Here is an 18,705-nt window from a genome sequence, read left to right as displayed (position 1 = left end):
TTATACCAGGAAATTGGAAATTTTAACATGGAGCTCAATGAGATTCTGCTCCTTGCTAGAGCCTGTCCTTAGTGGCTAGTCGATGAATTGCAGTTTAAGTAAATTGCGTATTGGCTTCAGCAGAAACTGGGGGAGGTTGCCGCTTGGTTAAAATAGCAATTTTATCACAATTTACAAATAGTTGGAATATTTTGCCTGGTGATTTTTGGATATTTCACTGCAAAAATTCTACATAGTGCACCTTTAAGGCTGTTCAGAGTTGATTCTTTTTGGAGACAATAACTATTTATCATGCACTTTCGACTTTACAACTTTACAGAACATTTACAGTCACGAACAGCTAAATTACACACTGCTTAAAAGGGAATATTCGAGAAACCATAATAGGAGCAATTTAAAAGGAATTTCAAAGTTCTAAACTTTCTGGTTTTAATGACATTATAAATCCCTGATTTTCAGTGTGCCCTCATAATTTTGAAGTCAACAGTTTATGTAAGGGAAACAGTAATTGGATTCCGCTCGTCACACAGTGAACAAAGACATGACATGACAAGAAGTGTAGAAAAAGAAGTGTGGAAAAAATAACTAAGTACTTATACAAGAGACACAAACCTGAAACAGAAGACATATTTCACTGTGATGTTTAGTGAGTAATGAATGAACATACAGGAGTTTAAATAGCGTGATTAATATGGCTAGTGGCTAATTAGATAATAATTAGAAAAATGTTCTTTGAAACAGAAAATATAGCATGTCATACTGGAGGGCACTACTGTCACAACTGTACCCACAGACTATATAATCACTCAGTGACTGAGTTATAAGCGAAATGGCTAATTTATGCATGTATTTGCTCATTAAATCCTTTCTCTTGTTCAGGAATAGAAGCAGTTACAGTCCAGTTATTGGAAAGTTATTGGTTCAAAGCTAGGTTGAGAATTGACCAAAGAAGTGACTTTTTTGTCCCTGGGCAGTAGATCCTAATTTGTATGCCAGCTTGCTAAGCACTGCTGTCATGCCGCTTAAACAGTTCACATTTATTGCTCTTGGGAAGACACAGTTTAAAACCACTATCACCACAGGTTGTCATGCTGGAGAAAAATCTGCAAGCTGTTATATTAGCGCAATCACTTGAATTTTAAATAAGCACAAGCATCTTCTGGTAAGGAGATTAAAGGGTACAACAACCTTGGTCAACAACTCGGCATCAAAACTAGTATGTGCACCTCAAGAGAAACTCTAATAATGATCTGACTATTAGCCTAAAGCTGCAAATGATTCTTTCCAGCATCTGATGACTGCTGATTTAGTCGAGTTATTCTGCTTATTCAGTTTTCAGCAGCAAAATCAGATTTTGGACCAAATGATGTCAATGTGACGTCACCAAAGGGATCTCTTCTATCAACAGGATGTTGACATAAACGCTGGCAGGGAAATCATTGAGAGCTCGAATCGCCAGGGACCAACGTCACTATATTGTTCGCACGATATGTGTTGCAAGTGCAACACACAAAGAGATTTATAAATCTTAGGTTTGTTTATATTACTATGCAAAATAAGACATTCATATGGCATTGCTTGGAAAAGTAAATATTAGCTACTTTGTAAGAATGATCATCATGTTTCGAATCCAAAAGTGCTGAAACAGAAGATTAGCAGAGCGCTTGCACGTTAAATGAGATTCCTTGTTATTTTCGTATTCAGTAAAATTCAGCAGCATTAACAATTGAAAACATCCCAGATTCTCCTGACTAATATTTTATGCTTCATATGACAACATTCTGATTCATATGACAGCCGTTGAGGAGTCATTCACATTAGGCCAATGTGAATTTGGACCAATTGATAAAATCAAATTCATTGTCGTACATTGATTGTGTTTAGTGCTTATTGAAATTATTGAAAAATTACCTACTTTTTATTGAAAAGTGTATTACATTTTTTTAACCATAAAAGATACATCCTGTTGGCTGTGTATTACTTCAGCAGTTATAAAAGCAGACATTGAGTTGTAGATTAAGGGAGGGGGTTGGCTAGATTGAGGTTTCTTTTCTTTTGTTTTTCTTAGATCTGAGAAATTTATTGAAAGAGAAAGTCAGCTGGGTAACAGGAATGGGGTGTTTTTTTATATATATATCTATCTAGATCTTAAAGCCTTTCATTGAGAGAGGGGATAAACATTTCAACAGCTGATTGCAGCTACTGGTAGAATTTGATCTTGGCTGACAAATAACCAATAACAGGACGGTATTCTAGCACAGCGGCCTACAATCAGAGCGTAACATATAAGAAGCCTGTGAAATGACCTGAGGCGTTAGTGTCTGTGTAATTTACTCAGAGATTGAAAATAGAATGGGGGATTTTGGTAGGAAGCAGAGCTCATTTTTCTCTTGGCTAGCCACATGATAAGGAGAGGAAGAGAAAGATAAACAGAAGGAATAAAATAATTTGAGACATGAAAATTATTTTCTTTAATTAATTGAAGGGCCATGCTGGGCATTTGAAGGACATGCGAATGGAATTCCTTTTTGGGAAGCATAATGGAGTGTGTTGCCTGGCTACCTAAAGATGCCAATTGTTAGAAACTGGTCTCCATAGCAACTTATTTACTGGAATATAACAGGCAAAAAATATGAGACCATATGTGGAACTCTAGTTCCACATATGAGCCAAGGTGTATAAATGTACGTGATCTGTATTCATACTCTCTGCATAATTCATACCACATTGACTACCCATCAAGGGGTTGAAGAAGTATATATGCCATTTTTAAATTCTGGGGATTCATGCTGAGACATTATTTAAGCCTGTTTTTAAAATGTACAAATTTAAATTGTATAGTAAATTTCCATCAAATTGTATTGCTGCGATCTGATGTGAGTGACAGGATAAGGATTGTCACGCTCTCATGCTGGTACAGTATCAGAGAAGAGAGGGGGAGTTAAAGGGATATTTCACCCAAACGTTTTAAATTCTGTCATCATTTAATCACCGTCACATTGACTGTAGTATTTCCCCCCTTACTATGGAAGTCAAATGTTTGGTTATCCATATTTTTCAAGATATCATCTTTTGCAGGTTACAGGTTACATGTATGCAGGTTTGGAACAAATTGGGAGCAAGTAATGATTTAAATTTTTGGGTGAACAATCCCTTTAATGGTTTTGATTAAAGATTATGAGGGCACATCATGCACACATTCATTTTAGAATAAACACTGTGATATTCCATACAAATAATTTGTTTTGATTCCATGGTGACAAATCATGAATGGAGCTAAAAATGAGCAGCTGGATGTCTATGACACGGTGCAGATTATTTTGTTTCTTAACATTCAAGGACAACCGCTCATTGAGTGCATTGTCACTTTTTGTCCAGTCAAAAAATGGACACTTAGTGCACAAACAAATGTGTAAGGCAAATTGAGAGCAGGCATTGAGTTAATACCCAATAGAAATAGTTCACCATGTCCAGGACTACGTACAATGATGCTTTCGTATTCCTAATTCAAGCTAATGCTTTAACAAGACAATGGCATGAGTCACTCAATGGATCATTTTTCATTTTCTGACAGCTATATATGTGACAGCTGACAGCTATATATATAAGCTTATGTAGCAATATTCAATTTGCAATGCAATATGTAAAATGGCAATACAATATACAAAATGGCAATGCAATATGTAAAATGACAATGTATTTCAGTAATTAAATGTACATTTTCCATACCATGTTTGCAACATTTGGAGCAAAATGATAATTCAAATTGAATAATATAAATTACATTTGCTATTTCCTACACAGGTTTTAACATTTCATTAAACATATATTCGAATGCTTTATAAGTTGCAAAATGAAAACTAAAATGTATTCCATAAATTATTAGATGTGTTTAACATGTTCAAGCAAAAATCTTTGCAAAATGATCATTTAAATGTTATTAATCTTAATTGCATTTATTTATCTTAATTGCAAGATACTTGCGATTGCATTTTCATTATATGTAATGAGTGTAGCAAAATTCAATGTGGAATTGAAAATGCAATCCAAGCCGATCAAGTCTCCGCCCCCGCCCCTGCCCCTGCCCCCGCCCCTGCCCTGTCAGTCACCGCATCAAGGCGAAGCCAGGTGCTGGAAACATGGAGACCGACAGCAGAACTATTCGAATGAGATGAAGAGGAGCAAGAACACAGAAATTATCACACGATTTTTCCTCTCTTTTTATCATTCTGATTGTTTTTTAATGCACACATTATATTAATAAAACAATGTGTAGTCCCTTTTGATCACTAGGCCCGCGTGTTCTTTAACCCACTGTGTGGCGCGTTCTGGTGGAGATAAGTGCAAGACATAATTATAAACTATGAACTGTCTACTTTTATTTGTGTACACTCAAAATAATAAGGCTGTGTGGATTCAGGGAACGGAGCACCCAACTCCAAAACGTTGTCTTCATTTAAAAAATGTATTTTGTTTATTAAACCCCAAATTTTTTATTTAAAAGCATTTGTAAATTCAGTTCATATTTCCAGCAAACAAAGTCTCAAGCTAAAATAACGAAATGTAAAATAAATAAATAAATAAATAAAAATAACAAAACTACGAGTTACCACCATGCAAGTTCAAAAAAATTCACTCTTCTAATTTTTAATTAATGCTTCTTAATTAATGCTTGAATAACACAACTATGTATCCTTCTCATTAAAAATAATGGCTAGTGCGGTAACTGGGTGTAATACGGCTCGTAGATGGGAAGAAAGGAGGCGGGAACCGGCGAACGTTCAAACACTTTTTAATTCAAAATAAATAAACAAAACGAAAGTAAAACCGCGGGCAGCCCCTCACGGACGACTGCCCGCAAACACACAAAATAAAACGTGGGCAGCCCCTCACGGACGACTCCCCACAGACACATAATAACACGTAAAACAAAACTAAACATAAACTCCAGGCCTGGTCCTCTCTCGTCTTCCGCAACCCTTGCTCCTCCTTTTATGCTCCCGTCACATGGCCGCGAGACGAGACCGGTGTGCCATGCAGCTGGCACTCATCAACACTAATCACCGGCTCGCTCTCGCGGTCCCTCGCCCCGCTGCCTGTCACACCACACTAGGATACGTGCCGTTTTTGACATGTTGAGGCAGGTGGATGGTGCTCACAACGGCGCTCGCAAACAGGCTATACAATCTAAACCATTTTTTTTTAAATGCAGTTTGTCTAATCTTACACCTCTCCGCAAAATGAATATAAATCCGATCTTCAATTCTTGTGCTATATGTACATTTAATGTAGATCATGTAACAGAGTTCACTCTAACTGCTCGGACACACTGAACGCGCACAGAGTAATGGCCAAGCTCACCGTTTTGACTGATTTCTTGCAAAACCTTATAGAGTATGCCTCCTGTCCACTTTCTATATAGGAGCGCGTCTCCCTGTATCATTGCGTGACACTTTTGTATCACTTTTGTAGGCTAATGTTTAGCCTTTTAGCCTGGTCAAATTCACTGCTTATTTTTGGGAATATAAATTATCATTATTATTATTATTATTATTATTAGGCCTATTTTTGTTATAAATAACCCCCATCGCCATCTAGATGGACTACACAACGCTTTTTAATAAAATGTATGCATTAAACAATCAAAATGCTAAAAAGAGAGGGAAAAATACGACCATACTGATATAGCAAACAATAATCATCGTCTAAGATTATGGAGAGTAAAATAATCTGCTGTAAGTAACCACAGCTCACTTCATCAGACACGTGACCGCAGTCTCATGGTGCACGAGCGCCAGGTACGTTCTCTGCAAGACGTTCTAACCATAAATATCTGTGGTTCTAAAAATGTACTGGTCTAACAGAACAGTCACTGACAGACGCGTGTGATAATTTCTGTGTTCTTGCTCCTCTTCATCTGGCAGTGAACACCTCATTCGAATAGCTCTGATGTCGGTCGCCATGTTTCCAGCACCTGGCCCCGCCTTGATGCGGTGACTGACAGGGCGGGGGCGGAGACTTGATCGGCTCGGATTGCATTTTCAATTCCACATTGAATTTTGCTACACTCATTGCGGGACATATAATGAAAATGCAATCGCAAGTATCTTAACTGGGAGTGTAAATGCAATTAAGATTAATAACATTTAAATGATCCTTTTGCTATAATTTTTGCTTGAACATGTTAAACAATAATAATTTATGGAATACATTTTAATTTTGCAACTTATAAAGCTTCAAATATATGTTTAAATTAAATGTTAAAACCAGTGTAGGAAATAGCAAATGTAAATTATATTATTAAATTTGAATTATCATTTTAAATTTGATGAATTTCCATGTAAATGATAAATTTGAATTATCATTTACATGGAAAATGTAAATTAAAAACTAAAATACATTGCCATTTTACATATTACATGGCAATTTTGCATATTGCATTGCAAATTGAACATTGCTACACATAAGCTTCCATAGCTATAGAACCCTACACTGTCTATTAAATACTGCTTTTCAGTGGAAATGCTGCAGGGCATTCCATTCCCTCTGCATGCATTTTAATTTTGCATTTCTTTGGTCTGGTTTGTATTTGACATTAAAAGATTCATAGGCTTATTTTCTATGAGAGAAGTGTGGATCATATGCCAGACACGCGTCACGTACGGTATGTGCTTTGAAAACTCTAAACTACTGTCTAAACACTCTAGAACTCTGGACGGAAACAAGGTGGTAGTCATCTAGCATACCAAATGCTGCCAGACCAAACGCACTTGCATGCTCCGATGAACGTACAACACAAACTTCACGAGCCAGTTTGTACAGTGCTTCAGTCTCTGATATATGTGCTGCCATAGTCAATGTTTATGTTTGCAGGCCAGCTATGTCTGTTTTCAATATTGATGATGTTTTGTGTTTTTTATCCGTCTTTCAGGTCGCCATGCTCATCCAGTACCTTATAGAAAACACGCCTGCCATATTTGGAGATGATCTGGACAGTCTGTTCACCAGGCAGAAGAATTCAGAGCAGGAAACACATGACTACACAGGTAATTGTGTAGTTATGCCCTTTGGACCTTTTTAATAGTAGATGCCTAATGAAGCAATTTTAGCCCGCCTGTTGCAGACCACTGTATATTTTTGTCATTTATTACTCACCGCTCCAAACTTTCGTTCATCTCCGGAACACAAATTGAGATATTTTTAATAATACCTGAGCGATTTCTGTCCCTCCATTGACAGGTTCATAAAGAGATCGTAAAACGAATCCATATGTATCGAGTGGTTTAGTCCACATTCTCTGAAGAGATACGTTTACTTTATACACTGAACAGATTCAGGCTTATATTCACATATAAAAATTCAAAAATGCACACGTCAGTTATGACAAAAAGAAGCTCAACCAATGAGGTTTATTCTTGTGTGTTCAGCAGCACGTTTGAGCTTCCGCAAAAACCAATGAGGTTTGTTCTCACAAGTCAAGCAAGACTGTGTTCAGCCCCGCCAAACATTTTTTTTTTTTTTACAGAAATGGTGGTGCGTTGAACACACTGTTCTGATGATGTAAGATTTGCAAATATGGCAGGTGATAAGACCATTGTTTGTGTTCTTTTTGAAGAATTTTCGGAGCCTGATGAAATCGGTATAAATGTCTTTAATACTGCATAAGCTTGATGTTACAGTCACTGCCCTTGTTGTGCAGAATAGGAGAGAACATCCCAATTGAGTGAAGGGATTTGTGGAAACTGTGTTTCCTAATTATTGCGATTCCACATTTGCCTGGCATTTCAGGATGAAAAGACAAACACTTCAGGTGAAGGATAATCCACTTCATATATGACTTATGTCCATATATGACATTAGTTAGTTAGTTAGAATCTCTTGAAGCATCGAAAATACATTTTGGTCCAAAAATCATAAAAAAGACGACTTTATTCAGCATTGTCTTTTCTTACGGTTTGGTTTTCAATCCTCAAATATTGATTCATGATTCGGATCGCTTGTCAAACTGCCAAACTGCTGAAATCACGTGACATTGGTGATCCGAATCATGAATCAATACACTGATTCATAACCGTTTGAATCTGTATTTGAGGATTGAAAAATTATGATTAGAAAGTGAAATGATTTATAAAGTATTCTCATATGCACAGCAGGTTAGAGCAGGTTTTTGCACTCAAATACAGCATGCAAAAAACATCTACAAATTCATTTAACAGGTGTGCCTTTTTTGCATGTTATATTTGAGAGCAAAAACCTGCACTAACCTTCTCTGTATCATTGCCAATAATATCTCCTTTTTAATCACAAAAAAATGGTACGGTTTGCTTGGAGCAATTCATGTTGCATTAAATGGAATTTTATATATATATATATATATATATAGAAATTTTTTTTATTAAATGGAATATATATGTAATATATATATTCCTTTTACCATGTCTGCAGTACTTCATCAAATGATGGAGAAGTGCCATATTTCCAGGCATATATTCAGATGTTTAGAATAGTTGAGCATGCTTTTGACATTTTTGAGTGGCTAGTTCATCAAAAAATGTTTTAAATGCATCATAATTTACCGTCATGCCCTTCAGAACCTTTATTGAAGAACCTATTTTGAAGTGTTTTTGCCCACTCACAACCCTGAATAGAGGATAAAGCTGTTTGAAGAATTGATGTTTTTTCTTATACTTATATATAAGTATAAGAACATTTTTCCTTATACTTATATTCTTATATATTCGATTCCACTGAATTTCATTGCTTGTACCAAAAACAAAACAAAAAACAAGCACATCTTCTTTTGTGTTGGGTGAATTTTTACTTTGAAATTCCAGGATTGCACTGAATCTGTACTGTCTCAGTGAAGTATGATTGATCACAGTAGCTCTGAATCCTCTAGATCCAACATTCTTTTGTGTGAAAGTGTCCTAGTTTTGGTGGACCAATCAAATGTCATGAAGTCTATTTGAGATTGTGGTTAACAGTATATTGCTGCTTGTTAATTTTGAATTAAATGGAAGTCTTTGTCTTATGGGATATTGCAGCCATATAGTGAGTTCTAATATATACTGCGAATATGCAAATGTATGCAAATGTAGTTGTTCATTGGGTTATGCAATAATAAAAGGTATCGCTCAAATCCTTACTCTTGCCCATTTTCCCTGCTTCTAACACATCAACTTTGAGGACAAAATGTTCACTTGCTGCCTGATATATCCCGCCCACTAACAGATCATGTGATGAAGAGATAATCAGTGTTATTCACTTTACCGTCATAATGTTATGTCTGATGGGTTACAATTAAGAGAATTTGTGCTTATTTTTTAAGCATTTGTTTAAACTACATAAAATGACAAAGCTGGAATAAACTTGAAATATCTTAAAATGTGTTCTTTTTTCTAGCTTCGTATCTTCTTCAGCATTCCTCTTCAGAGGACACAGATCAAGACACTGTTTCTTCCCAACTGTTGCCCGATGTACATCCCCTTTTCCTTCCTTTGGCTGCACTTTCCCTGAAAGACAAAAAGAGACCCCGGCCCTTTCACACTGATATGCCATCGACAGAAGGCGCCTACAGCTGTGGAACACTGGATTCCATTTCATCACGTTCCAATGCCTCTGTGAGTATCCTGGGAATTGGGGAACTAAGTCAATCACGCGACCGATGCCTCTCTGAGCCTTCCATGTATTTTTCCACACCCCAAACGCCAGCACCAACTCATACTCCTGTAATCCGCCAATCCAGCTATGATGCTGCTGTAATAGACAGCAGAAAAGAGCAGTCACAAGGCTCCATGGGGCTGAGCCCAGAACAACAATCACACAATTCTGCAATGGGTACCAGACGACGACGTTACACTTTCTGGAAGTCGCCACAAATCCCCACGCGCTTCCGTCATCCTGCGCAGAGATTAGCCAGCATGTCAAGTCTGTCATCTACAACCACTTCTTCCCTCAGCTCATTGGATAGTACGTTGTCCCTTAGCTCTGCCGATCCAATCCCCAGCCCTCAAGATACACAGTCCCGGCCTTTTCTTTTCGGAGCTGCTGCGAGACTGCGGCCTCTTACGCCCGAAATGTCCAGAAAGCGGTGGACAAGTACTTTCACTTACGAAGAGGAAGAGGATGTTTGGAGAGAGCGAGATCAAGATATCGAAAATGAGAACGAGAATGAATTTGAAGCATCTTTTCATGACTTTGATGGAGAGAAGGCAGTAAAGGATGGCGAAAGAGCCGAGAGTGAGGATGCCACGAGCTGCGAGTCCTTCAGTGATATTCACGAGGTTAAAGGTGCGACAAGACAATCGTCTTCTGTGTGCAGTGTGGAGTTTAGCGCGAATCCATCACAATGCTCCGCCTCATGCCAGATAGATCCTGACATGAACATGCGAGAGATTTCACTGAATCCCTGCAGTGTATGGGCAGTCCCACAGGCAAATCAGGTTGGCAATTATAAACAGGAGTCCCAGATGATGCAAACACTCACACACGCACCCACAATGACACAAAAGCAATCCAGAACCACAGAAGAAAACTCTGTGAGTCAGCACCAGATTGAGCATAAAAACAAATCTTGCTTAAACACGCATGCCTCAAGTGGGCAGAAAGTAAGCAGAATGAAAATTACAGTCTTTCCTTTTGCTGGAAGAGTGATGCTAAAGCATTCTAAGGCCGCTTATAAAACCGCAAACATGCCGATGGAAACAGAGCAGAAAGCTGAGCCAGGATTCAGTGTAGAAAAGGAGGGAAAAGTGCGAGAATCTGTTCAGGTACATATTCCACAGACACTGTTTTACGGTCATAACGTTCCTCTAGTCTTACTTTCTACACCACCGCAGCAAACGTCAGTCCAGGTGAGGACACATTGTACTCCCTCTGATGATGTTTGTGTGACAAAAGCAGGTGTGTGTGATGAACCTAATGTTAGCATTGTCACAACTGATGTTAGTAACGGAGTAAGCAGTTACCCAGCAGAAAATACCATTCAGACCGTCAAATGTATTAGTCATAGCATGAGCACTGGTGATGACCTGCACAGCCCTGGCTGTATTACTGAATCTGCTAGCCCCACTGTGAGCATTAGGGGAGGTTATAATGTTAACCGAAGAATAAAGCTTATTCACAGCAATGCTAATCAGAGCGTGGCATATCCGAAACCCGCTAGCAATTCATCAGGAACCTTTCGCCACACAATCTGTATCAAGCTCCCTGGCAGCAGAGGGATGGCACAGAACAAGCCACTGCCATAATTAAATCCGTCCATTCAGTGCCGCCCCTCCCATCACACGCTGCACGTAGGGCACCAAGTGCAGAGGGGGACACCACGAAAATTTTCTCTCAGCAACCTCGTCCCCACCCCGGTCAACAAATACGTGAGCGCACAACCCCGCGGGCATCATAAAGTAATGATGCGTAGGGTATCAAAACGGCCAGCGGCGGTACTGCTTCCATGTGATACTACATGGAGATGATGAGTATGCAACATTTTATTTCAATGTGTTTTTTTCGTAAGATCGAGGTTAGGTATAGAGTCTGCAGATTTTATGCGGGACAGCGGGAGTGTGTGTAAAGCGTACATTTATGTGTGTATGGAGTAGAGTCTAAAGGCATGAAATGCATTTTAACAGGGATTGCACTGCGGGGTGTGCCATTTCAAAAGCTTCTGCAGAGAACTCACACAGAGACGGGAGTGATGCAGTGATTGGAAAACTCGTATTGCTCTGGCTATAAACATTTTTATTTTTATTTCAAATGAACTATAAATAAATTAACATTCACATCACAAACCAAAAGCAAATTAGACCAATGCTTAGACCAAAAGTAAACTAATATGATTTTCATTTTATAATAATTTCGAGTCTAATACTTTCTCCAAAATAAGGCAAACATGTACTGCATAGTAGGAATGATTCATGAAAAAGACTTAATGTTGTTGTTTTTCAAACCTTCTCTAAAAAGTAGATATTTTTAGGAATGTTGGTGTCCAAACAGCACTGAACCCTGGTGACTTTCACGATTAAACGCTCATTAAAGGGGTCATGAACTAAATTATTTTATTGTTTTATAATGTTTCTTGGTGTGCACTTATAATGCACGCTCGGTTTAAAGGGGCATATCGGTTGTGAGATTGGCGAACGACTTTGCATATCTCTCAAAAACATTTAGCACTTTTTCACTATAACAGCTCTCAAGGTTAACTAATCGTTGATTATAGCATTATTTTCAGATCTCTGGTATTATATTTAGATCGTGGCATTGCAGTGATGACAGATATGTTGATCTTTTTCTGCAGAGGCAGTCTTTCACCTGATAGTGACATTATAGGCACATTCCACAATGAGTCATTCGCTGGGCTTGGTTATATTAAAAGCTGTTTTTGGACTACCAAGGACGTTTTCGGTTCTGAAACTTAAAGGATAGTCTAATAGTATCATGACCTTTTATGTGGCAAAAGCTCCAGGAAATGTTTTCAGTTTATCTCCCCATTGAATTTGGCTGAGAAATTACACTCAAAAGATCACAAGTGTTAAGCAGTAGATGTCACAAAGTGTGTCACTATAGGAACAAAGCAGGTGGCAGGAGAAGAATCTACTGTATGTGAAGAGAGCAAAAAAGCTATAACCCAGGAAAGCTGAACTTCCGTAAGATGCTGGGAATATTAGAGGAACATTAAAGAGGAACAAGAGAGTGGGATGTGTATAGACTTGAGTGTGCATTGTGCAGACATTAGTGGTGATGTTTTAAATAATTATGGTTCAGAGTCATACATAGCCTGCACTGTAAAAAATTATTTAGAAAAAAAGTTACCTGGTTGCCTTAAAATTTTGAATTCATTGAAATTAAAAATTTGAGTTAATACAATAAACATTTTTTGAGATTCGACAACCTTTATTAAAATATTATTAAAAGATTTTGTAAGCATATTGGGTAATTGTGTGTGTTTTATTTCTGATACCGCAGTGAAACATGCCAAATAGTGCTATTTTCATGATTTATCAATTTTTATGTGGTTCAGATACAATAATATTTTGAGTTTCTATTTATTAAACAAATTTCCTTCATTGTATCAACTCAAATTTTTTATTTCAATAAACTCAAAATTTTAAGGCAACCAGGTTTCTTACTTTTTTTAAGTTAAACCAACAAAAAAGGTTTACAGTGGATACTTTAGATTGGTCGTGGGCACTGTTTCACCTGGTTGCCTGTTGATGGCAACATTGCTCAGTTGCCCTGTGTATCATCATCTTAAAGGTCCCAGACTGACTTATTAATGCAATACATTTAAAAAAAAAAAAGATCTATATTTAAACATTTAGAATTTATTTTTTATGTGAGATTTATTTATTTATTTATTTTTTATAAATAAAAGACAGAGCAAGAGGTCATCCTATTGCCCAGTTCAGGGGCTTCATTTATAAAACTTTCCGTAGATTTCACCGTAAAATTGTACATACACACAATAGCTAGATTTTGCTTACGCACAAAAAACACACACACAGATTTATAAAACCATGCGTACGCCAGAACCTGCACAAAAATCCCTTTATAAATCACAGCCAGCAGCAGATTGTGCTTCCCCACCCTGACTCCTCCCCGAAATCGCCATATATGGAGCTTACAACGCCTAGTTTTAATATGCATGACCTCATCTGCATATAATTTGCATGCTTATTTCCCATCCCTGTGACATCATGTTTAACACGGTCAAAGGTAAAAGACATTGAAAAATAATACATACGGACTATAAATGCCATTTGTGCCTTACATTACATTGTTGAAAATAATTCAATATCCTTTTTATGTTGTAGAATAAATATATCAAAATATCAATAAAAATATTTAGTAAATCAAGTAAAATCCATGCCCTGAATGAAAACTTGTTCTCTCCTTATTCTGCCATTGGCGTACTCCTCCCACAGTGCCAGCAGTGCCATCATGAAGCCTTACATACCCGGGTCACCGGAGGATTTATGTTTCTAACAAATAGACTGATCGTTAACACCTTGAAAAAATCACAGAATTAATTTGTGGGCGAAAATTTAAGACAGCAATGTTATAGTGAACACAGAAGCATGTGTTGGTCGTTCGGTGTGATGAACTCCGTAATAGTTAGTACTGATGATGAGTAGCGATTGTGCTTCATGACTGTATTTGTAGACTTTGAGATTTTATGATATATGTAGCCTACATTAATGAAAATATTTAGTTTTCATACTGTGTTCTGCAGTTCTCTAATAAAAGGGTATTTAATGCTATTCTGTATCACATGTAGGTGCACCGTCTCCTGCGCTCACATTGTGGACAAGGTGACTGTAAGGCAGCGCTGATTTTTTTAAATAATTATTATTATTATGTTTAAATACATTTTCAATTGCTTTTAGATTTTACTTAATGCATTATAGCCTAAAACAATCAGCACAAATAACACTTTTGGATTTAAGCTTCATGATAATGTGGATATAATGTATGAAATGGAGTGAAAATGAAATGTCATTCATTTTTATAATCGTTCTTCTTACATTTATTTTCTACAATGTAACTTTAGTTCATGACCTCACCATCTGTGTCGCTAATTTCCTTTGTCTGCAGAATGTGCGTATGGATGGCTCACAACCTTTGCGTGAGAACTGCCATACATGCATTTTAGTGTGATGCATTAGTAATTGGTGAGAGGATGCTAATATTGAGCTGGTGAAATAAAGGGTTCTAGTGAACTGTGGGATGTACATTTGAGCAGGAAGCAGCTTTAACTTCCTCACAGATGAAGCAAATGAGCCAACTGCATTTGGCTTCCATTCCACTTATCCACTCCCTCTCTGAGCCATGTGAATAGCTTGCGTATGAGTTTTTGATGAGCTCTAAATGCCTGCAGCTGTTTCTCTTGTTCTACATGTTGTTCTCAATTGGAAGGCCGAGTTCCAGTAAGGCTGCATATCTCGGCTGCCAGGTCTAGCTTCTTTAAAGGACGTCTCAATAAAATGGATCCTTTGAAGGCAGTCTTCGTTTGAAGGATGCATCAAGTGTATCCTATGTGTCCTCCAATTACCCACACACAATCCTTTGCAAACATTCCAATTCACAAAAAAGAATCAGCAAAATTAATCAGCACTGAGTACCACCAATTTCTCTCTATTTCGTAATGCAAGACAGAAAAAATAATTTGGATATAAAGGCATATTTAGTTTAGTTGTAAATTAACGACATAATATTAAAATACTGTGAGACCACATATGGTTGTCATTGCCTGTACTGCATTAATAGAAAGGCGGTTGACATAAAGTTTTTAGTTTTTATAATAATAGGAAAATGTGTGGGCGAAGCCATGTGCTAGACCATCTAATTCTAGCATTTAAAGCTGAGGAGGACTCTAACCTCCAAGCCTCTGATAGACTGGAAGGACGCAGCCTCACTAGAATGCAGCTTTTCATTTGAGAAGGACCTTAAAGACAGGCTGTTGTTGATCTGCTGAGCAGTGTACATGATGTGCGTGCAGTCTGAGATGTGCATATGTGTCAAAGTGCTGTTAATGAATCATCGTGCATGTTTATGTTCTCATGTGTATTTTTCATATGTGGTTTTCTCCTGATATTCTTCACTAGTCTATAGTTGCAAAGGTTAATGCATGGCATGAGCAAATCAATCTAACCGTTTAAATTCTTTTAACAGAATTGATTTACTATAACATCTTTATAATATAATGTCTTTATAAGTGGTTTTATTTTCACCTAATTTTGTTAAAATGTACATCACTTGTTATTTATCTGGGTGGTTTTCATGTATTTAAATAAGTAAATGTGCTTTAATTTGTTTTGTAAACTTATCACAGATTGTATATTTAAAAACAATGCAATGTGCTCTGCTGCTGTTGTAACTGCTTTCACAGGATGAGTGTGTGTGTGTGTGTGTGTGTGTGTGTGTGTGTGTGTGTGTATATATATATATATATATATATATATATATATATATAATTGTTTGTTTGATTAAAGTGTTTAAATAAATTCTAAAATCAGTTCTATAGCTGGTTTTAAGATATACAGATTTCTTTCTTTCTAACAAGGACCAAACTTTTCTTTAATAAAAAAAATGTAAAAACATCATCTGAAAGACGAAATGTTCTGAAGATTGTAAGGTCTTGTTTTTATAGGCCACTGAATAGAGATCAAGACTTCAGCATGTGCTTGAAGACTGTCTGTAAGAATGAATGGACTATGGAGGTTCACTCAGTCAATTCAGATTTTTTGTTTTAAAAACATTTCTATTGCAAACAGCAGCGCAAGAGCCAAGTTCATGGGTACGAGGGAATGCATGAACAGAAAAAGAAAAACTGTATACATTGAATGTGATGTAAGTCACTTTAAATAAAAGCATCTACCAAGTGCATGTAAAGTTAAAATAAATATAAATATTAGGGCTGTCAATCGATTCAAATTTTTAATTGCGATTAATCGCATGATTGTCATTAGTTGACTCGTGATTAATCGCAATTTAATCTCACATTTTTAACAATTGTAAATGTATCTTAAATTAAGTTTTTAATACTCTAATCAACATGGGTATGGACAAATATGCATGCTTTATGCAAATGTACATTTATTATTAGTGCTATATAATTAATTTATTATTTAATTATTTAATTTATTATTATTATTATATAATCATGCATGAAGCATGAAGACTAGACGTATCAAAGGTCATAGAAGTTTATCTAAGAAATTGTTCATGTCTCTTAAGCCTAAACTTGAAAATTAAGAGTAAGTAGTGATTTCTCTCATTTTAAGAATATAAAGGGAGTTTTCACACTGGCAGTTCAGGGGCGGATCTAGAAAATTATTTATGGGGTGGCAAGGGGGTGGCATGAGATCTATGAGGGGTGGCAACACTAAATCTTGTGGATTCAAGTATAATATACTTATATTAAATATACTTTATATTTATATGTTGCTCACGCAAAAACATTTTACATTAAAACTTACAATAGAAAAAAAATCTAGTTTTTAATTTCTTTCATTTTTAAATCTTTTATAAGAAATGCTGCAGGTCATAAAGTACTTTGTTTCTCCACCTCCAACCAGGGACGGACTGGGGCTAAAAAACAGCCCTGGACTTTCTCCCAAATAGGCCCACCATCCGGCCATTAGCCCCAGCCGTGTGCAACAGACACTGTACTATGTTGTACTATGTACTAACTACACTGTGGCCCTCTTTTCTTTAACTTTTTCCCATCCACCTTTTTCCTTATGTTTTCTGCTAGCCATTCTGCTGCGATTTGATTCCGGAAATCCAGGGACCAATCACAAACTGGCTAGTAGGCCGACTTGTCTTCCTCAGTATATAAGTTATTGTGTGAGGTAAGGCATCGATTGACTGATAAACAACTACTTTGTAAGTGTTTGTAACTTTTCTCATTTGATTGTTCATTTGTTATTGGAACAATAACAATTTGTTGTTTGTTCAAGTGTGTCTGTGTAGTGGTGTGTATTATTAGTTTTGGTGTATTCTCGCGGTGTGTGGGAGCATTTGTTTTGTCATTGCCACGTTTGTGAGTGAACGCGCTAGTTGGGGGCGTGGCCAGCGAGGTATTAAAAGCCTCGTTAGATTGTAGCATTAGGCTAGAGGTGAGGCATCGATTGACTGATAAACAACTCCTCTGTAAGTGTTTGTAACTTTTCTCATTTGATTGTTTGTTCATTTGTTGTTGGATAAGTGTGTCTGTGTAGTGCAGTGGTGTGTATTATTAGTTTTGGTGTATTCTCGCGGTGTGTGTGTGTGGGAGTTAGCATTTGTTTGGTCATTGCCATGTTTGAGAGTGAACTAGTTGGGGGCGTTCCCAGCTGCTTTCAATAACTCAGGTGACTATAATAGCGTGATAGTCCGCCAGCGGCAGTGTGAAGCCCTCCTTTTGTGAACTCCTCCCGAGCAAGGACCCTAAGAAGGCACTTGAGTATCACTCTCCCCAATCAGCAAATTTCCTTTGGCCCAGATCTGGCCCAGATAAACAGCTTAGATGTGGCCCAGATTACTTTGTGTTTGCCGGCCCAGATCTGGCCCACAGCTCAGCCAAAGAAGTGCCATAACTCCACCAAACGTGAGCCAAACAATACCATTTTATGTGGCCCTTATATGGAATTTTAGTATGGCTGAGTTTTGTTAAAATCTAATGGGCCTTATGTGGCCCACATGCAACTTTGAGCATTATGTAAAAGTCTTATTAACTCCATGGGAAATAAAACACTCAACAACAAAAATGTATTCAATAATTTACTTTTGACAAATGTTTACAGTCAATCAGAAACCATTTATATTAATATAGAGTCTAGACTTAATTTTACACCAAATTTCAAGTGTGTATTATGCTCAACTAGCAATGAGAGTTAAAATAGAAGGGAGGGGGGAATCACAGTAACTTGCTAAAGATAACAAACAACAAGTTCACAAGAGAAATAAAGTCTCTAATTGTAAAGAACCGTTCTGGGACAGAATATAGGAGATCCAAATGCAATATTTATTAAGAGGGTAATCCATAATCATAGTCAAAAACAGGCAAAAGGTCATACACAAGCAAAGCAGGGAAAATGGCTCAGAAATGCAGTGAATGACAGAGATAACCAGGGTGAGGAAAACAGAATAATAAGACACAGGTGTAAACAGTGAGTGCTAATGAGTCCGGGCAAAGGATAATGGGTAATGTAGTTAATGATAGATTGA

The 18,705-nt window shown here is 37.1% G+C and overlaps 1 protein-coding gene across 3 annotated transcripts in view; it reads left to right on the top strand.

The window, feature by feature from the left end:
- Window positions 1–15,924, top strand: part of arhgap20b (Rho GTPase activating protein 20b) — a 50,044-nt gene extending 34,120 nt beyond the window's left edge. For all 3 annotated transcript variants that reach the window (XM_067439203.1, XM_067439202.1, XM_067439204.1), the window contains 2 exons: window positions 6,932–7,046; window positions 9,403–15,924. In XM_067439203.1, coding sequence (XP_067295304.1) covers window positions 6,932–7,046; window positions 9,403–11,249 — 1,962 coding nt within the window. In that variant the 3' untranslated portion in view covers window positions 11,250–15,924. The remainder of the gene's footprint in view (window positions 1–6,931; window positions 7,047–9,402) is intronic.
- The last annotated feature ends 2,781 nt before the right edge of the window (window positions 15,925–18,705 follow it).

This window comes from Pseudorasbora parva, chromosome 3 (assembly GCF_024679245.1).
Source record: "Pseudorasbora parva isolate DD20220531a chromosome 3, ASM2467924v1, whole genome shotgun sequence".
NCBI lineage: Eukaryota > Metazoa > Chordata > Actinopteri > Cypriniformes > Gobionidae > Pseudorasbora > Pseudorasbora parva.
This window is presented reverse-complemented; position numbering and strand designations above follow the sequence as displayed.